The following is a 19,822-nucleotide window of genomic DNA, read 5'->3' on the forward strand; positions in this document are numbered from 1 at the left end:
GAAACATTGTCTTTCTTCCTAAGTCACAGTTCTTCCAGGCTTTCAACTTAAAGCCAAGGTGTTTATCAAGTCCCTTTCAGATGTCAGGGTTCAGACTTGAAACGCCACCTCTGATGGGCAGCAGTGGAAATCTCTGCTCAGTTTTCCAGCCTTCCCGCTGTTGCTTATCTTGAACCCTTGGAATCTCACCTGCACAGAAGAGATTGAGGATTTGAGAGGAGTTTATAAAAAAGATTTTGGAGATTTCCCCTTTGTGGTTCTCTCCTCTCAGGATTTCCTGTCATTATGCTGCTGTTTTGGTAGTCTGTCCTGAATACTGTCCCCTGACTGCTCAGGACACAGGGCTGTGTCTTTCCGCTTGATCTTTGCCACATGAAAGTTGAATGTGAGATTGTCCTCAGAGGAAAAGTCATATAAAATGGATTTCTTCCAGTATGGTTCTTTTCTGTCAGGGATTAAATCCTATCCAGTTTCTGCTGAAGTTTGGTCACTCTCCAGTGCCTTAAAACAGTGTTTTTGTTGTTGTTGTTGTTGTTGTTTGTTTTTTGTTTTTACATTTTATCAAGATATGATAATTGTTATCTGTTCGTTTGAATAGTTAGTTTGGTTATTAGCTGTTCTGCAGTTATCAGAACTGGAATTCCTGAATGGTCTCTTAAAAACATTACTCTCCTTTTCTAAACCTTCCATTCGTATCCATCACAGTTGGAATAAGTTCAGACTTCTTTCTCTGACATGCAAAGTCCTACATGACCTAGACCCTAGTAACCTTTCTATCTTCTCTGTGTCCCCCAGCTCTGTGGGGGCACATTCTAGTCTTTGAATATGTTCTGCTCTATCCTGCCTCAAGTTTGCACATATTGTTCCCTCCGTTGGGAATACCCATCTCCCTGTGCCTAATTATGCTTCAGATGTCAGCTCAAATATCACTTCCTCTGGAAAGTATTTGCTGAATCTATGGACAGATTAAGTTCTCCTCCACCTGCTAGTAACACCCTATACCTTTCTTGTAAAGCATGTATCACAGATTGTCATCAAATGCCTGAGTGGTTATTAGATTGTCTGTCTCCTCTCCAGACTGTCAATTCCATGAGGAGAGAGTATAGCCCTCTTCGTTCATTATCTTATTCCATGCCCCATATGGTATCTTGCTTACAATTGGTGCTAATGAAGGAGTAGGAAAGATTGCATCATGCATGGAAGAAAGTTCCCATCTGAGAGTCAAGATACTAAGACATAAACGATACTATGGAACATATTTCAAGTCATCTCACATTTCAATCCATCTCGCATGGATTAGATGATCTTTTAGGTCACTTTCCCCTTTCAAAATCCATGAGACTCATAAAAAGATGAGTGAAATTGAGACACCATGGGAAACAGTAATAATATGGGACACACGTGGGGGACTTGGATGTTGGGTGGAATGAAGATTTTAATCGCAGATGCTTATGTCCTGGGTCAAGGGCCTGAAAAATATACATGATGCTTGAGGATAATTCTTCTGGCAGCAGATAGAATTAAAGAGGTTTTGAAGTGGTCAGATCATGAATGAGGCTGATGAGGAGACCCTGGCAGAACGGGACTGGTGTCAGGATGCTGAATATGGAAATGACATGGAGGGAGTGATCTATCAGATCCAGTGAAGGCCAGACTTAGGAAGTATTAGAGGTGTTTTCCTGATCTGTTTATTCCCCTGTAGGAGATGGAAGGGGAGTGTTGGGTGAGGAAGATCAGAGCATGATGAGCATGGGGTTTCCCCTTCTTTACCTCTTCTTTCCGGTCCTGCTCTGCACCCACGCATGAGGGCAAAATGCATTGAGTGTCTCTTGAATGATGGCCAAACTTGCGCCACTTTCCAAGATCTGCTCCACCGAATCCTTTCTCTTTGGGGCTCTTGGAACCAGAAACGAAATCATTTGTAATTTTTCTGTCATATATAATGGAATTTTCCCCTTTTCAGTTGCTATAGTGATAAGATACAAGTCAGGGAAGAGACCAGTTAGGACCATAATCTTTTCATGCTGTTTTTAGTGTGTATCCCAAGACCTTGTTTTATCTTCTCATCTTCACCCCCCTTCCATTGGTGATCACACCCTCAAAATATTTCACTTGAAGTTAATGTGAAACTCATTTGAGTTTCTAGATTTATGTCCTGTGTTACTTCTTTTATGTAGAAGTGTTTTGTAAAAGGGTATGTAGTTCTGTGGGAAAGCCTGAAAATGTCACATGGCTCTGTGCCTTTTCACTGATCTTTGTGGGAACTTGTGAGTATCTTCCTTGAGCACCACAGACAGCACACATGTACCTTTATCTTAGAGGCAGATTTAGGACTGAGAAGGAAACAGGCAATTATTCAAACATTCAGAAGAACTCTGAAAACCTGAGGCTAAATAGATTTTGGGGAGTCATAGTCTTCAATTTTTGTCTCCAAAGAGTATTTTACTTATAATCATTCTTTGGAATACTAGAGTATAGTTCTGGAAGACTTTTCAAAGACGTTATACTTGAAATTTGTTTATGAGGCCTGACAATTAAGTTTGCGAACTCATCCTAGAAAAAGTGCTACATACCTCATTGCTGAATATCACTATGGTCACCTTCGAAGCAGACCCCTTGGGAAGCTATGCACCAATGCCAGTGCCTAGTCCACCCTTCAAAGCAATTTTGGAACTCTTTTTCTGGAATGGCCATCAGAGCTGTCACATATTACCCTTGATGTCCTGAATATCATCAAAATGTCTTCCTTTCAATATTTCCTTTATCTTTGGGTAAAGAAAGAAGTCATTGAAGGGCCAGATCAGGTGAGTAGGGAGGGTGTTCCAATACAGTTATTAGTTTACTGGCTCAAAACTCCCTCACAGACAGTGCCGTGTGAGCTGGGGCATTGTTGTGATGCAAGAGCCTTGAATTGTTGGTGAAAAGTTCAGGTCATTTTCGTCTAACTTTCTCGCACAGCCTTTTCAGCACTTGCAAATAGTAAACTTGGTTAACTGTTTATCTAGTTGGTACAAATTCATAATGAATAATCCCTCTGATATCAAAAAAAGCTTAGCAACATCATTGCAACAAGTTCATGAACTTAATTATCAAACCTCGTATATGACACAGTGTTTCACAATAGTCAGAGGGAAGAAAATCTTCAGAATCCACAAATGGACACCAGGTAGGTTATATCTATGATGTCAGCCCTAGAACAAAGTTTTATATGGACTCAGAATGGTCCATATAGGGGGATAGTGGACTTGGACTAAATACCCAGAAGCTATCTTCTTGTTTCATTTGTCCTTTTTTTTTTTTTTTTTTTTTTGTTATAGAGTAATTCTTAGGTGAGGGGCTAGGGTGACATCTCTAACCTATGCTTTCTACTAGTTCTCAAGATTTTTCCAAGGCTTTGCCCATAGTCCAGGGGTTGCCATTGTTGGGATTGAGCTAGAATGCCCTTAGAATACTGGCCCAGGCTGCTCAAATAACTAGGCTCATTTGTGAGGCCCAGTCCTTGATGAGAATATGAACAGAGCAGTCAGGGGGAAGGGGAATGGTCCTCCATACTCCACTGCAGAGGTTCATCTTGGCTCAAGACTTGTAGCTCCCAACTCTAAAGTCACAGTTTCTATATTGCTGGTACTTGGGACATCAGGGACATTTTCCTAGAATAGGAGCATTGTTGGAGGTTGAATGCTCATTGATTTGAGGCAGATGAAATAATTTAAGGAAGGTTATTTTAGTGCCACTGACATGGAAATCCAATGGGTTCAGTGACAAAATACAGGAACAAATTAAATTTTGGCAGGTCATGCCAACGAGATATCAACAATGATTGCCTTTATACAGACCGACTCATTACATGGGTAGGTTGGTGCTTTCAGAGAGGTCATTTGCAGTTTATGTTGGAAGAATCTGGAATGGGAGAGATGAATGTCTTTAGACCAGGGCTGACATACAGGAATTTTTCAGTTGAAATTTCATATATGTAATCAGCATGAAAGGCAAATCTGGGCAAAGAAATGAGCAAGAATCCTAAATTCAAAAAACACACACATTCAGACACAGTCCAGTTTATTTACTCCGAATAATTTTGGTATAATTTTTCATAAAGAATATTCCTGCTTTGTTTCTTCCTTCTGTCATATTAAGCCTTTTCATCACTATCATCTTTGAACCTGTGAGTAATAAATAAATTTAGTGATTGTTATAGTCATGGGTAGACTCAATGGGTCCTTTACATCTCAGCAGAACTTCATGGCTGTTTTTAATGCTAATAGCCCTCCTGATCCGTACATCTACCCACAAGATATTAGTGAGCGAATATAGTGCTAGACTCTGAGGATATGCATATTAATAACGTGATATCTTGTGCTCAAGGCTCTGGTTTTGCCACTCACTATTCATGCTGTACTGTGATGCTTATGTTCCCTGCTCTCCTGACACCCTCGCAGCTTCTCTTTTAATGCCACAATGAGGGATTGGATTGGATCTCCAAGGCCTGAGGACACCATGGTAGTACTGAAGTGCTGGGTGGAGAGCAAGGGCATCTGAATCCATGTCCTTCTTCTGAGTAAACGTGGCAAGTCATTCATCTCTCTGGGCTTTGGTTTTCACAATTTCAAAAGAGTTTTGTTGGATTCAGTGAACTGAGACATTGAAATCTGTGCCTGTGACTGACTGTCCCCAACTTAAGGATGATTTCTGGTCTCCTTACTCAACCCCGACCTCTCACTTGCTTTTTCCTGAAAAAAAAAAAAAAGAATCCCTGGCCCCTAATATTTGGTGTCATTTGAGGTGGGGTGAGGAGCTGAGAGACTTACTTTTTAGGAAGACAATATTTTTCACAGAGATATTTGTGTTTAAAGTTGTTTCTGTTGCCTGAACAGCCAGAGAATATGAAGGGTTCACACAAAAATGTCAAGGTGTTGTAGTAGAATCTGGTCAAAAATAACTCACAGGCGCCGTACAGTGGAGGATAGTTACAGATCTCTGTGCATGAGAATTCCACAGTCAGGTTTTCTTTTCTACTACCCCGTGGGCATTCTTTTCCTCACAGATTCAGACCTACTAATGCTCCTCAGCCCGTGTAAATCTACCTGATCCCTGGGAGAGTTCCCCAAGCATCAGTTTCACTGTCTATGTGATATGGGGCAATGATTCTAGACTATCACCTGGGTCCATGACTCAGGTAAACAGTTGGAGAAGCACAACAAGGTAGCTGTACCACCTTAGATATGAAAGCAAGAAAGACCCGAGGCTTCCTCCATCCATCCCAGTATTCCTTCTTCATATTAAGTAGATCCCATTTCCTGACTCTCCACATGCTTCCCCATGTCACTGGGAGTGACATCTCATCTGCTCCCCCAAGGACACCGCTCAGAGCCCTTACTTTCATCTCTACAGAGTCTTTGCAAGCATACAAGCTAAAAGGGGCTTTGACACTCTACACCTAATCCTGAAGGATAGGCTTAAAATGCCTCATCTGGCAGAAGATCTTCTTTTCCCCCATCAGTCTGTGTCCTCTCCCACCCAACTCCCCCACCCTTTGGGTTACTGACTCAGACTCACCTGGTCTTACTAGACCATGGAGGTAGGTGGTTAGAGCAGGAGCAGTGACGACGATATTGGAGGGAAAGAAGGAGTAATGTCAGTCTTCTTGAAGTCCAGTACAGCCCTTATCCATAACTGGGAATTTGCCCCATTTACCCTAAGTATTTCATACATGTCCATTATCATTTGAGTCAAGCAAATTAATTTTAAAAAGTAGAATGGGAGTTTCTTAAGCATGGGAATGATGGCCTCTGTTTCTCTGTATCCATGGAATGTAACACAGTAGTCCTGTACATATGTGTTAAATAGAGTTGAAACTCATCTAATACACACACACACACACACACACACACACACACACACACACACACACACACAAGTCCACACCAGCAAAGGAATTTTCTGACACTCCTGACATCAATCCAATTTTTATAATCCCTACGGCTCTAACACTGAAATCCCTTGGGAAAAAACTCAAGTCAGTTCTACTTTCTGTCTTCCTCCTTCTCCAATCCATGGATAGAACTCGATGAAACTCCTAGAATCAGATGCTCTACAACCATACGGCTTGAGGTAAAAGGAGAACTTGATTCCTTCTTATTGGCATCAACACCAGCCAGGCTGCCTGGACAGTCTCCTTTCCACGGTGCCCTCCTGGGTTGCCCTTTCTATTGTGCCTTACCTCCAAGATGTCCACTTTCGCACAATTGTTGTTTGATCTTTAGAGGGACCAGGAAACCTGAAAGTGTACGAAGGGGCATGGAAAAGATGAGGAGCAACAGAAAAAAGTAGATCAATTCTGGCTTCATGGTGTTGCAGATATAAGATACGAGAGTCCTGGACTGGGCTGAAATTATATCTTGGGGACAGAGCTCCTTTTCTTGGGAGGAGTTGAACTCATATCTCCGATTTCATCTCCCCAGGGCCCAAGCCTGGGCAGGGTTCTGGTGCATCCAGAATCAGCCCAGGGAGTAGGACAGAATGTGCTTGGGTACCCAGCCATGTAGCTTGCAAGGTCATAGTTCATCAGAGCTCTACCGCTGAACCTCAGCCTCCACCTCCCCCACAACTAGGGATCACGGCTCAGGGCATCAGCATCTCTATAATGAACAGTTAGTCGTTAAATAACCTGTCAGTGCTTTAACATACAAATGAAAAATTTGAAAGTAAGTTAATGTAGCCTTGAACCTAAGAAACTGGAACAAAACCAGCCAAAGAAATATAAAGAAAGAAGATATTGATGAACATAGTAGTTGAACTTAATGAATTAGAGAAACACGAAGATTGCTAAATAAAATTAGAAGTTTGTACTTTAAAAACACCGTTAAAATAGATAAAACTTTAGCAAGAATGGCCAAGAAAAACAGAGAAGAAACAAACATTTTCAATAATAAGGATGTGGAAAGGATAGAACTCAGACATGGAAAAGAAAAATTTGTTAGGAGATAATTGGTAAAACTATAAAAATAATCTCCATAAAATGAAATTATTCAGACTAACTCAATATACAACAGAATGCCTGAGTTCATTAATATACATGCATGGAATTTAAATAAATGCTGATTTTACTAGTGAGATGATTTTTTAAAAAAATTTTTATTGGAGAATATTGGGGAACAGTGTGTTTTTCCAGGACGAATCAGCTCCACATTAAGTCGTTTTCAATTTAATTGTGGAAAGCGCAGCTCAGCTTTAAGTCAAGTTGTGTGTTTTTTTTTCCAGTCTGGTTGCAGCTCAGCTCCAAATCAAGTCATTCTTTTTCAATATAGTTGTGGAGGGCGCAGCTCACTGCCGTTGTGGGAATCAAACCAGTGACCTTGGTGTTATGAGCACTGCGCTCTAACCACTGAGCAAACCCGCCGCCCTGGTGAGATGATTATACTGATAAGCTCTCTCAAACATTCATTGACAATTACCGTATTTTGTTGTGTATAATGGGCTCCCATGTACAATGTGCACCCACAGATTTGAGCCAAACTTTCAGAGAAAAAAATCATTCATTTAAATTTTTTAATTCAAATTTTTATTTGTTTACATTTAGGTACTTGTTTTTTGTATTATAACAGGATTTTAGCATTTGTTTTTTAACATATTATGGTACAAGAAATTTTATGTAACAAATAATTACAAAACACAAGAACAGATACAAGGTACAAGAAATTTTATGTACCAGTAACAAATTTATGATATTTACCCATCATAGAAGGCCAAGAACTCTTCATTGTTGCAAGTTCATTGTAAGTTCAACAAAACCTATGATTGTATTCCAGGGTATTATTTTGCATATTGCTATTGTTATTGATTTCTAGAGGTATTGATTTTTAGAGTTACATTTTTAATTCATAAACATAAATAAAAGAATTAAAAACATTTATATAGATATGGAATTAGTACTACCCATGTATAACGTGAATTCTTCCTTTTCCCTCACAAATTTGGGCCAAAAAGTGTGTATTGTACACGGCAAAATATGGTATCTTCTGAATCTATTGTTCTTTGGCAGACTGCCACTCAAAGTATGCAGATGGACCCATATCAGGGAAAGATTGGGAGAAGGCAATTTTGCTTTTTCCCTCTGCACTAAGGCCGGGGGCAGTCACAATGAGTGCTTGCACACTCATTAACAACTGCTTCTTTGTTTGCTATAGTCTTCTGGTCTTGTGGATGCAAGCCTAATTAGCTTTCAGAGCTGGGTGTTTTGGGGGCTTATTCCTCAGGTGGGAGTCTTAAAAGTTGGGGCACTAAATTTGGGTTCCTAACACTTTGCTCCTCAGGGAGAAGCTGAGAGTTGGAGTTCCTTCCTGATTGTATGGCATTTGTGCTGGGGGGTTAGGTTTATGATGAGAGTGTGTCTCAGGCTTTCCTACTTGTTTCAATATGGGTATTTTCTCATTCTCCTGATATGTAGGAATCACTCATCTAGTTTCCGGATTTCTTACAGAGGTAATTGTTCTATGTGTAGCTGTACATTCCATATGTCCATGGGAAGAAGGGAGTTTAGGAACCTCCTATGTTGCCTCCACCCCCTCCACCCTCACTTTGGAAGGACAGGTTTGTCAGATGTAGGAGTTTTAGTTGACAGGTTATTTTTTCCTAGCATTTTGACTATATTGGCTCACTGCCTACTTAGGGCTTCTAAAGTTTCTGATGAGGTACCTGCTGTCAACGTATTGAAGATCACTTGTATGTGATGTGTCACTCTCTCTTGGTGCATTTATGTGGACTAGTCAGATTAGTCTAGTCTTTGATTTCAGAGTCCATAGCATGTCTCCCGCAGCTGATTGGATTCAAGAATGATTTGCAGTTCTAGGATTGTCACCAAAGTGGAAATATACCAGAATTAGAGCTTTACTTGTTCAGAGTAAACTGTCTTGATGAGAGTCTGATCTTTTATTTTTAAAGATTTTATTGGGGAAGGGGAACGGGACTTTATTGGGGAACAGTGTGTACTTCCAGGACTTTTTCCAAGTCAAGGTGTTGTCCTTTCAGTCTTAGTTGTGGAGGGCACAGCTCAGCTCCAGGTCCAGTTGCCATTGTTAGTTGCAGGGGGCGCTGCCCACCATCCCTTGCGGGAGTCGAGGAGTCCAACTGGCAACCTTGTGGTTGAGAGCCCACTGGCCCATGTGAGAATCGAACTGGCAACCTTCGGAGTTAGGAGCACGGAGCTCTAACCGCCTGAGCCACCGGGCCGGCTTGAGAGTCTGATCTTGAAGTAATCAGAATTTTTGCAGAAAATTGTCTCAATTTAGGGGACTGGTTTTCTTCTTAAGACTGCGCAGAGACCAGGCTTGCAGATCTAGTTACAGGGTCTCCCTGGTTTACAAGGCCTCTGATGATGGCCCTCGCCACCAGGATACAATTAGTCCAGGATGCAATTCACAGGTAAGGGATTGGACTTTGTCAATAAGAAGGACAGAGAAGGGATGCAGGGAAAGGATGCCTGAAAAAATTCAGAGACGAAATGATCCAGCTGAGTAGCTTATTGCTGGGAAGATCATGGCCATGCTGAATCTTGTAGCATATTCACAAGACTTGACCACCAGCATTTGGATGACCGTTCTTTTGGTGGTTGAAACAGAGTCACTGCACTGATGTTTTGGGTTCTTCTTTCAGAAGCACTGAGAATAGCCAAGTCAAATGTCAATGACTGAAGTACTAAAAAATGTCCATATAGAACTATACAAAAATTTGGATCAAGTCAGTGGGAGAGTTAAACTAATTGGGGCTCCTGGCTTGTGGGACATGAATCAGGAAACATCACAAAGAAAAATTTGTATGAGAGCAAGACCATTTCATGTGAGTGTGAGGTTTGCTGCTCGGTTTGATTTCAAGGAAAAAACAGGAGCACAGATTTGGTGCTTTGTGTCCACTAAGTAGCTCAACCTGAGAGGGGAGGTGATACAAACCTATACAGATTTGCTTGTCACATCTGAGAGTGTAAATATTGTATGTATATATGAGGAATGGTTCGGGAGAGAGAGGGGAGCTAATGAATAGGACCAGCTGATATTCCAACGCTGGATAAGGCAGGGGGGGAGATTTCAGAGAGGAAGGAGGGCTGACACAAAGGTTCTTTCATTTTAATGGTCATACAATTATTTCTCAGGAAAGACAAAACTAAAGTCAGGAAAACAGCAAACACATGGGAGTTTCAAGGAGTATGGAAATATTACAAAGATCATAAAATTTGTCTGAATTTTCTTACATCTGTATTCAGATGGTGTATTGAGTATCTCGAGCACCTCCCTTAGGCTTGTGGAACCTGTTTAAGTAAAAAAAACAACAAACCAAAACAAAACATAACAGATCTGTGTTAATAGGTTTTGCAAAGTCTCCATGGATTCATTAATCTCCATGGATTCATCTTTATCTCAAGGGAAACCCAGAGGATGCCATCTCTTTCCATGACGTAGTCATTGCCTACTATGTGCCAGGCACTGCAAAGATTCACTAAAAATATTAAATTAATAAAACAAAATGTCTACTTTTGAGTTACTCCTAAGGCCACTCTCTGTTTCACTCTCCTGGGAATCAGCCATACCATTGCCCTCTGGGTTTCCATGGACCTTCTTCTAGCTCCTATGACGGGAACGCTCAAGTGAGGGCTGGGAGCTAGCTTAGTTGTATAAAGTAACGTATTGCTACACAGAGTTCATGGGTCTGAGAGTACAGTGATTGGGTTTGGGTGACCTTGTACATGTAGGATGGTTAAGTCCTGGGTGATCATCAGATCTAGTTAGAAACCTTCCTATGCCATTTAATAATGTCACCTTGGGCCAGTTAGTTACCTCTGCTCGGTTTGGTTTCCTCATCTGCCACATGAAAATAATAATACACATCTACCTTAGGGTGATTTTAATGTTAAATTATACCAATATATGTAAACTGCTTGGCCTAGTGCCTGGCACATGGCAATTATCCAACAAAGGGTGGACTTTTGATTTCCTAACTGCAAAATGACAAACGATGCTGAGATCCAACCCAACTCTTAAGCCTTCCCATTCCCAAACCAGGTTTTATCTTGGGATCCCAGCACCTCTCCTTTCCCTCCCCCCAAGGACCAAGGACAAGACTGGATTCCTTACTTTTTTGTATTCTGCCACACAGGCTATTTGACACTCTATTTTAAGCTTGTAGTTGTTAAGGTTGCCGTCACAGCCAGAGAAGATAAAATGTTCACATCTTTTGGACGTTTTGTTGTAGAAATATCTAACGTGGACTTCGTAACAGCTGCCAGAATTCATTCCCATCTTGCAGGGATCTACATGAGAGGTGCCCATGGAGTTAGGGAGACTTAGTTAGGACTCAGCGGGAGAGCTTGTTTTCATGGGGCCCTTAAAAATTCCTCATGTTAGTCTGGAAATATTCCTATATTCAAAATCACTGAAGAACAGTGATTTTGTGCAAAGTCATGAGGTTCCTGTGGGGAGAGGGTTGTGAGCTGACAAAGGCCTTTGCAGCTGCAAGGTCATTCCCATGGGAAGCCTCGCCTCAGCAATGTTCCCAGAAAGTACAAGATAACACTAATGCAGTCACAGACATACAAACTGGCCAATACACAAAACAAAATGTTCTAATAATACCTGCTTGTTCTGCTAATACTTATTTGTATAGACAACTATTCTAAGACTGTATAAAAACTGTGTGTGAAATAAAGACTGCGTCACTGCTCCGCCATCCGTGGACGGTGGACCTCTCGATCCCAGCTTTCCTGTCTCTGTGTCTTTCCTCAGTCTCCTCACCCTTCCCCCTCAGGCTGAGCCCTCCTGGCCGCCCGGGCCATGGCAGTTCCCGTTTCACATCTTATGTTTTATTAAAGCACAGTCTCCTGCTTCTCCACACCTTCACCTTTCTCTCCTCTTAACTGCTCATGTGGGACGGACCTATGATTCAGAATGCTCATGTTCCAGTTTTCATATACTCACTATACTATCTACACCCCAAATTTCAGGTAACTGTGCCTGCTGCTGTCCTCGAAGGATTCATATCAAGATACATAACCTTGGGGATAATATTCTTTTGCTCTCATATCCTGTCATCTTTCTCCCTGTTGCCTTCTCAGAGAGGCATACCTTCTGCTTTTATGGATAAGAGTCACATAACAAAGTGACTAAAGCAGCGACAACAGGGTTGTATTGGCAACTGGGAGATTGTTATTTATTCTATTCAAGTGGCCAGTTTGGAATTTACTCCCTGGTAAAAGTAGCTATTTAGGCAGAGTTACATGCATAATCTTATTTCATACAAACACCCTCTGCAGCAGGCAATTTTTCTGATCTACACTTTACATAGGGGAAACTGAGACTAAGGGATGGTAAGTGATTGAGTGACTTGATGAAGGGCACACATTTGCTAAGTGGTGGGGCCAGAATTTGGGGTGTCTGGCTCACAGTGTAGACTGAGCCGCCTCCCCACACTCTGGAAGCACTGAGCCTGTACACATTTTCTGCGGATGAAAGCTTCATCACCTTTCACGTCTACGTTCTGAGCTCCTCTAAACAGGGATCATGTGTTCAAGTGTTCTCTGTGCCCAGAGCTCAGATATTGAAAATGCCTCAATTTGTTCAGTTGCAGTCCCCTTTTTCTCTCATCTCAATACATACTCTTGATTGTTCTAGAATCTTTGAAATTTACCATGAAACCCTTCATTCAAAATACTTGCAGTCTTTGGAACCCCTACGAAAGAGAGCCTCATCTGGAAAGGACTTATTTGCATCCTAGTTTCTTTTTTCTCATCAGACAACCACAAGACCCCTGGAGTAAGTTATACCCCGAGTCGAGGGACTAAGAGTCTCTGGGTATTGACACAAAAGGAGGAACTTCCTGGACCACCCGGATATCACATTTTTTGCCACACTTTCTCCCTCATCCATAATTGGTCTTTGAATGTATTTTCTCTTTCAAGTTCATACCTTTGAATTTTCCACACAGCTGTTCAGCAAGTCTAGAAACACCACCCATTAATGGGCTAGTCCGCAAGAAGAAGATGCAGAGCCCTAGCAGAACTCCCAGCTCAGCAGGCTTCATGGTGCAGCAAGCAGCAGGTAGGAGAGTCTTCTGATGTTATGTTTTGGGCTTGAACCTTGAGAGGGCCGAACCCACTTACCCCAAGGGCCAGGACGGGACATTACTAGGTGTTGAGTTGAACAGTGAATACTTGGGTACCCAGCCATGAAGCTGAAGGCCCCAGGCTGATTAGACCCCTCACAGTGAGTCCCATGTTGATGTGGAAACCATAGAAACTAAAGGACCAGAGCCTCTGTGTATGTGTAGCCATGGAGGGTAGAGCATCAGAGCAAAGAATTAAAAGAGAATTGCTTCTTTTCCTCTCTTTAACCTTCCACAAGAGTAAGAGACGGATCCTGGTGCAACAGAAAGAATGTACCAAACACAATAATCGTAATAATAGTAACTAACCCTTATAGTACTTCCTTCCTGCTCGGAACTATTTTAAGCCGTGTATATATATATATATATATATATCAGGGGTGCCAAAAAATGTATACACATGACTTGTATTCATCTTTTGTTATTGGTATATATTATTACAATTTTAATAGTTTTTGCCTTTTTAAAAATGTGTATACATTTTTTGGCACCCTCTGTACACACACACACACACACACACACACACACACACAATCCTTGAATTATCACATGCTCCCCATGGGTTAAGCACAGTTATTCTCATCATTTACACATGAAGAAGCTGAGGCTGAGGTTAAGTTATATGTACAAGGTCACACATCTATTATGTCCTGAAAACAAGATTTGAACTCACTACACTAGGAACTCATTACCTAGGACACAGAACACCTTAGCTCTGCTTTCTTGTAGGAGTTTTTAAATTTTGATTTTCACATTTATACCCTTAAACCATCTGAAGTTGACTGTTTTTGGTAAGATATGAAATAAAGGTTCAATTTCATTTTTTTCAACGGTTCCAGACCATTTATTAATGAGTTCCTCTTTTATCTAGTTATATGACAACTTCACTTATATATGTGGGATTATTATTTCTGAGCTCTTTATTTCACTCCATTGTATATTCTTCCTCCAAAACCATTTTTCACTCCCTTGAATTTTGAATTATCTTAGGATTTGGAATTTTCATATAAATTTTAGAGTCAGTTGTTAAGTTCTTCAAAAGACCCATCTTGGATATTGATTTGAATGCCTTGGATTTACAGATCAATTTGAGGAGTGACATTTTTACAATATTGTCTTTGGTATATAGTTTTTCATCTATATTGGTTTTCATTAAGATCTTCCAAGAAAGTTTTATGATATTTCTCATGCAGGTATTGCAATCTCATTATAAACAATTTTTTTTTTAAATTGGGGAATATTGAGGAACAGTGTGTTTCTCCAGGGCCCATCAGCTCCAAGTCAAGTCGCTGTCCTTCAATCTAGTGGAGGGCACAGCTCAGCTCCAAGTCCAGTCGCCGTTTTCAACCTCGTTGTTAAGAGCTCACCCTCTAACCAGCTGAGCCATCAGACTGCCCCACCGGCAGCTCAGCGGCAGCTCATTGACTTCATTCTAGTTGTGGAGGGCACAGCTCACTGGCCCATGTGGGAATCGAACCGGCAACCCCGTTGTTAAGAGCTCGCACTCTAACCAACTGAGCCGTTTGGCATCCCCTGCAATCTCATTTATATTTTTAATATTATTGTAAATGGTATCTTTAAACATTATATTTCTTTCTATTTGCTTCTGATGTACAAAAATGTAATTCATGTTATATATTAATCTTATGTCTAGCGTAAGCATTTCCTTAATGAGCAGTGAAATTGGGCAACTTTTCATGTACTTGTTGGCCATTTTTATATCTTTTTGGAAAAATGTCTATTTAGGCCCTTTGTCAATTTTAAAATCAGGTTATTTGGGAGCTCCCATAGTGATGAAAAACAAGGACCTACAACCAGGATTACTCTACCTAGCAAAGCTATATTATTATTATTATTATTATTATCATCATCTTAGATCTGGAAGCAACCTAAGTGTCCATTGTAGATGAATGTGGCATACATATACAGTGGAATATTATTTAGCCATAAAAGGAATGAAATCTTGACATTTATGACAACATGGATGGATGTATGGTGACTAAACATCATACAAAATTTTTGTTGGTAACTAAACTTATCATGGGGAGCATTTCATAATGTATATAAATATCAAATCATTACAATGTAAACCTGAAACAAAGGATATTGTATGTCAACTATATATCAATTTTAAAAAAGGAAAGAAAATATCTTTATGATACCTTTCTTCTATATTTTGTAGCTGATTATTCTATGTCTTCTTATGACAATGATTTTTATATCTTATTTCTATCGAGAGAACAGAGAGATAAGTCAGTCTCTGCTCTAGCATGGTAGATCAAAATTATAGACCAGGAGCTCTCCTGCACAGCACAATCATTATAGGCTAGGATACTTTATTATAATCTTTAAAGTTGCTAAGAGACTAGATTTTAATCATTCTCACTACAAAAAATAATAATTATGCGCCATGATGGCGATGTTAGCTAACACTATGATGGTGATCATATTGCAATATATAAATGTATCAAATCAACACATTGTATACCTTAAATCCACACAATGTTACATGTCAATTATATCTCAATGAAAAATTAAGTTATTGGTTGTTGAGAAAAGATTCTCTCCAGGTTCATAACATTGGTAACACCGCATCTATAACCTTCTCCATAGTTTCTGGCTCAGGTGGACCTGTCTGGGCCAAACCCTTGGAGAATTCGAGGCCTTTGATCTTGATCTAATGGACTCTCATTGCAGCCTAGCCTAATAGCCATTAATCCAGCTCTACCCAGTTCTCATCACCACCCTGTGCTTATCCTAGGTTCACGATGTGGCCATGAAGCCTTGAAGGCTGGCCCCAAGCAGGAGGCTGTCTAGCATCTGATTGATATTTCTCCTGGGGCCAAGCATAGGATCAATTTGCTTGATGAGTGCCGCCAAGGGCAGATTGTCCGTGGAGGTTGTCCAGATGCGAATGCCGTAGTGCATTCACACTACCATTACGGCATGCAGTATATCCCTGTGGGCTGGGACAGTGCTGCCTCACTCCATGCTTGGATGGGTTGCTCCTTCCTCTTCTCATCCTGGGAGGAAACTGCACTGAGCCTTGGGAGGCACAAGTGAAGGACTTGAAGTTCAAGCTTCATGAGTTTTGTAGTAAATCAGCCTTTGCAGCCAAGCTCAAAATGTATTTGCAAGCCAGATCTTACAGGGGAGAGTGGTGTCAGATTTATTGCTTCTCCATACCGTCCTGAAAGTGGACTAAGAAAAAGAAATTTGTGGAGGCCTGTGGGAAAAGGGGGCTAATTAGCTCGTTTTTGTTTTTTCTGGATTCCTTGAACATTCGTGGATTTCACTATGTTGGGCTTCCAAAGAACTATTGTCGCTGAATTGTGTGTTGTCAGCCTATGCTTGATCGCCCTTGAAGCAGCATCTCCAGGAAACGCTTCCTGGAATTGACATGAGGCTGTCGTGGAAAGTGTCGTTCACCTTACCACACAGTGTTCCTCTTTGAGAACATGGGGAAGAGCTTGTGCCTTTTGCCATTTACTACCATGAATATTTCCACTTTTCTTGAGTATCTTCTTGGGTTAACCTCATGTTTACTCTAAACTGTGTAATTGTGCTCCCTTATTGTGCTCTTATTACAAAAGCTTACAGCCAATTTCATGATAGCTCATAGCTAGTGTCCGTGGTCCTGTAGCATGAGTCACTAAGTTGATCTCCACAGTTCTATCAAACTTTGCTATCCTGATATTTCCTTTGCTCTGTTTTCCTTGTAAAGACTAAATTTGTTTTTGTTTTTTTCATACTATGTATTACGAATCTTGGTAAGCTGCCTGAAATCCTTCTGAAACACAGTTGAATATCAATAAATCAATGACTAAAATCATAAACTGATTTGAACTCAGGTCTTCATATTAAATGAAATGAAATGATTCTTTTCCAGGACACCCTGTTGCTTTGAAGGTGGAAAGCCTGGGATGAGGCTCTGGGGACCCAAAGTCCCTCTTGGTTCATTAGCATCATAGTTGGGTACTTGGCACATCCTGTCCTGCCCTGAGGGCTGAGAGGTAGTGAAGTGAGGGAAGATGGAAACTCTATGCAAGAGGAGCCACCAAGAATTTAGGTCCCAATTTAAAGAACAGTCTCAGCTCCCACTTTCTTCCAATAGGATCAAGCAAGAGGTTCATGAAGCCTTCTTGGTGCTTTTCTCACTGCTCTAGAACAGATAGTAAGAGCAGCACTGTGACCCCAGCGTGAGTTACATGCCGGCCTTAGCTTTTACCCTAAGAGACAGATAATGTGAGGCTAGACTCTTGGATTTCCGAATGCCCTAGGAGGTATTCTCCCCCTGTAGTCAGAACCACCAATTTTGTTCTTAGTTCAGGAGGGAGCACCTAAATGATGAGAAAAGACTGATGGGATGTGGGACCTATCTCTGACTCTACTGAGTGGACAGTTTTCTGGAAAGTGGTCCAGGGGAGTAACTAGGTGCTTTGTAGTTGAGCCTTCCTTCACAATATTTAAATGGTGGGATATAAGAACCACAGCCCTTCTTTCTTGTCCTCCTGCTTCAGTCTTCCTAGCTCCCTTCCATCTATCCTTTCACAAACACTGTTTATAGTATCATAATTTTCTAAAATTTTCAGAGTCACTCAGAAGGGACATTTTTATGAAATGCGAAGTATGAGTACATCGGATACATTATGCTTTTATAGTATTTAAGTTCATCTCTTTATTGTAAATGTTCTCCAAGCAGTGTGAGAGGCCTGGCTCAAGAGGTCCACTTGAACCACCTCTGGCCAGCTCATGATGGTGAAGGAACCTGCAAAGTGTCCTGAATGATGTTTCCAGGTCTGGGCCAGAGTTCATCAAGGATCAGCCAGATTAGAAGGGTGTCACAGAAGAGAGGAGTAGGACGTGGAATTGTGATAAATCAATCTTGGGAAAAGTCCATTTGGAGGGCATGTGATTGGTGGGGGGGAAGTGGAATAGTGGACGAAGTGACCACAAATATTCAAGTTGGTAACATTCGCATGGGATTTGCAGAGGGAAGCGACATCGTCTATAGTTGCGGAAGGTTTAGGAGAAGAATTGAGATCCTTGTTCAGTTAGCTGGTCCTTCCTCACGTGGTTTAATCACGTTGTCTTTCAGGGATGGAGTACTTTCCATAATTATGCCTCGTTCCATCTTAGAAGATATTTCAAAGACCAGAGACCCTGTGCTTGTCTTCTTTGGGAGCTAGTTTATATGGAACCTAGGGAAATTTTTTAAAACATAGAATATAAGGTGGAACACACACTTTGATCCCTTTATAAAACAAGAACTTTGGGTAAAAAAAGGATTGCGGGGACATGAATAATAATAATAATAACATTCTCCGTAGGCCTTTGCCAGGCACTGGGCTATGTATGTGCTTTGCCTGTGTCATCTCATTTCACCTCATGACACTCCTGAGGGTAAGTGTTATTTAGCTCTATGTGCAGATGAAGAGACTGGGGCCGGGAGGAGGTAGAGATACCCAGCATCCCCAGGTCAGCAAGGGCAGAGCTGGACTGAGTCCCTGAGCAAACAGGACCCTTAGACCTTACTCTGTCCCAGTACCCCTCAGGAACTGATATTTCCAAGCTTCTTTTTTGTTTGGTTTTCAGCCTATTCTAAGTTTTCAAAAGCAAATATAAATTAGTCTTTAAGAAAAACGATGTATAAAAGGAGGTTGAGTCCAGCTGGAAAAGTGAGGTGGGCAGCTGATACCTGAGGGGTTCTGGGCTGTGCAGTGAAGATTTTCTTTGGGAGAACAATTCATCAAATGTCAGATTAGTCTGCTCCTTGCCAGTCTCCTTCACACCCCATTTGAAAAGTCGGAATTGTAGTCTCACTACATGCAAAACATGGTGTTTGGTTCTAGTGTTCTGTGGCAAAGAAGTCAGACACAGTTCCTGCTTTTATGAAACACATATTCTAGACAGAGAAAATACTAAGTTAAACAATTACAGTACAGTACGCTAAGGGTGACTATAGGGGCAAGAGAGGGTGCCGTGAAAGGACAAAGAGAATGACCCATTCCGTCTGGGGTGAATTGGTGACGTTTCCATGGCGATTTTTATTTAATATGAAACTTGAACCATGAGCGGAAGTGCATCAGGAAAGTGAGACAAAGACGTTCCAGGCAGAGAAAGAGCTAGAGTCAGAGCATAGAGGGAGACAGTACCTGGAATCTTGGAGAGATACCCAGGGGAGTGAGGCAGGTTTCTAAATGTGAAAGGGAATGAGGAGATAGGAGGCCTGAGTTGGAAGCAGTAGAAAGAGCATCAGTGGGAAAATTCAGTGGAAACAGGAAACTGACCACACACTCAGTAGAAGGGAACTGAGCCGCCCAAGGCGGCAAGCCCTTGGGAAGACATCCCAAGCATTGGGTTTATAGTCCAGCTCTGCCATTGACCAGTTGTCTAATGCTGAGCTTGTTACTTTAACTCCATGATCTTCAGTTTCCTTGTCTGTACACGGGGTATTATGGTTGATGTGAGGACCAAATGAGATGAAGCCTGTCACGGCTAAAATGTTAGTTTCCATTGAAAACATTGGCAGCCCTTGGCAACACCCATCAGAGCCCCAGGTCGTGTGGGAAGGCTGTGCCAAGGTCTGCATGGGCTGTCTGTGCTCCGTTCCTGGCCACCATAGGAACCTCAACATGGCATGATCTGGGAACAAGACCAGCATTTTTCTCAGGCC

The 19,822-nt window shown here is 41.3% G+C and overlaps 1 protein-coding gene across 1 annotated transcript; it reads right to left on the reverse strand.

Annotated features, from left to right (window-relative positions):
- Nucleotides 1-6,259: 6,259 nt before the first annotated feature.
- On the reverse strand, nt 6,260-13,078 carry SPINT4 (serine peptidase inhibitor, Kunitz type 4). Its single transcript, XM_074317340.2, has 3 exons — nt 12,951-13,078; nt 11,124-11,299; nt 6,260-6,277 (listed from the first exon to the last, which is right to left on the reverse strand). Exons 1-3 carry the CDS (start codon nt 13,063-13,065, stop codon nt 6,260-6,262), a joined length of 309 nt encoding a protein of 102 aa, XP_074173441.1. The 5' UTR covers nt 13,066-13,078.
- Between the last annotated feature and the right edge of the window lie 6,744 nt (nt 13,079-19,822).

This window comes from Rhinolophus sinicus, chromosome 13 (genome assembly GCF_057876585.1).
Source record: "Rhinolophus sinicus isolate RSI-liver-muscle chromosome 13, RSI-T2T, whole genome shotgun sequence".
NCBI classification, from domain to species: Eukaryota; Metazoa; Chordata; class Mammalia; order Chiroptera; family Rhinolophidae; genus Rhinolophus; species Rhinolophus sinicus.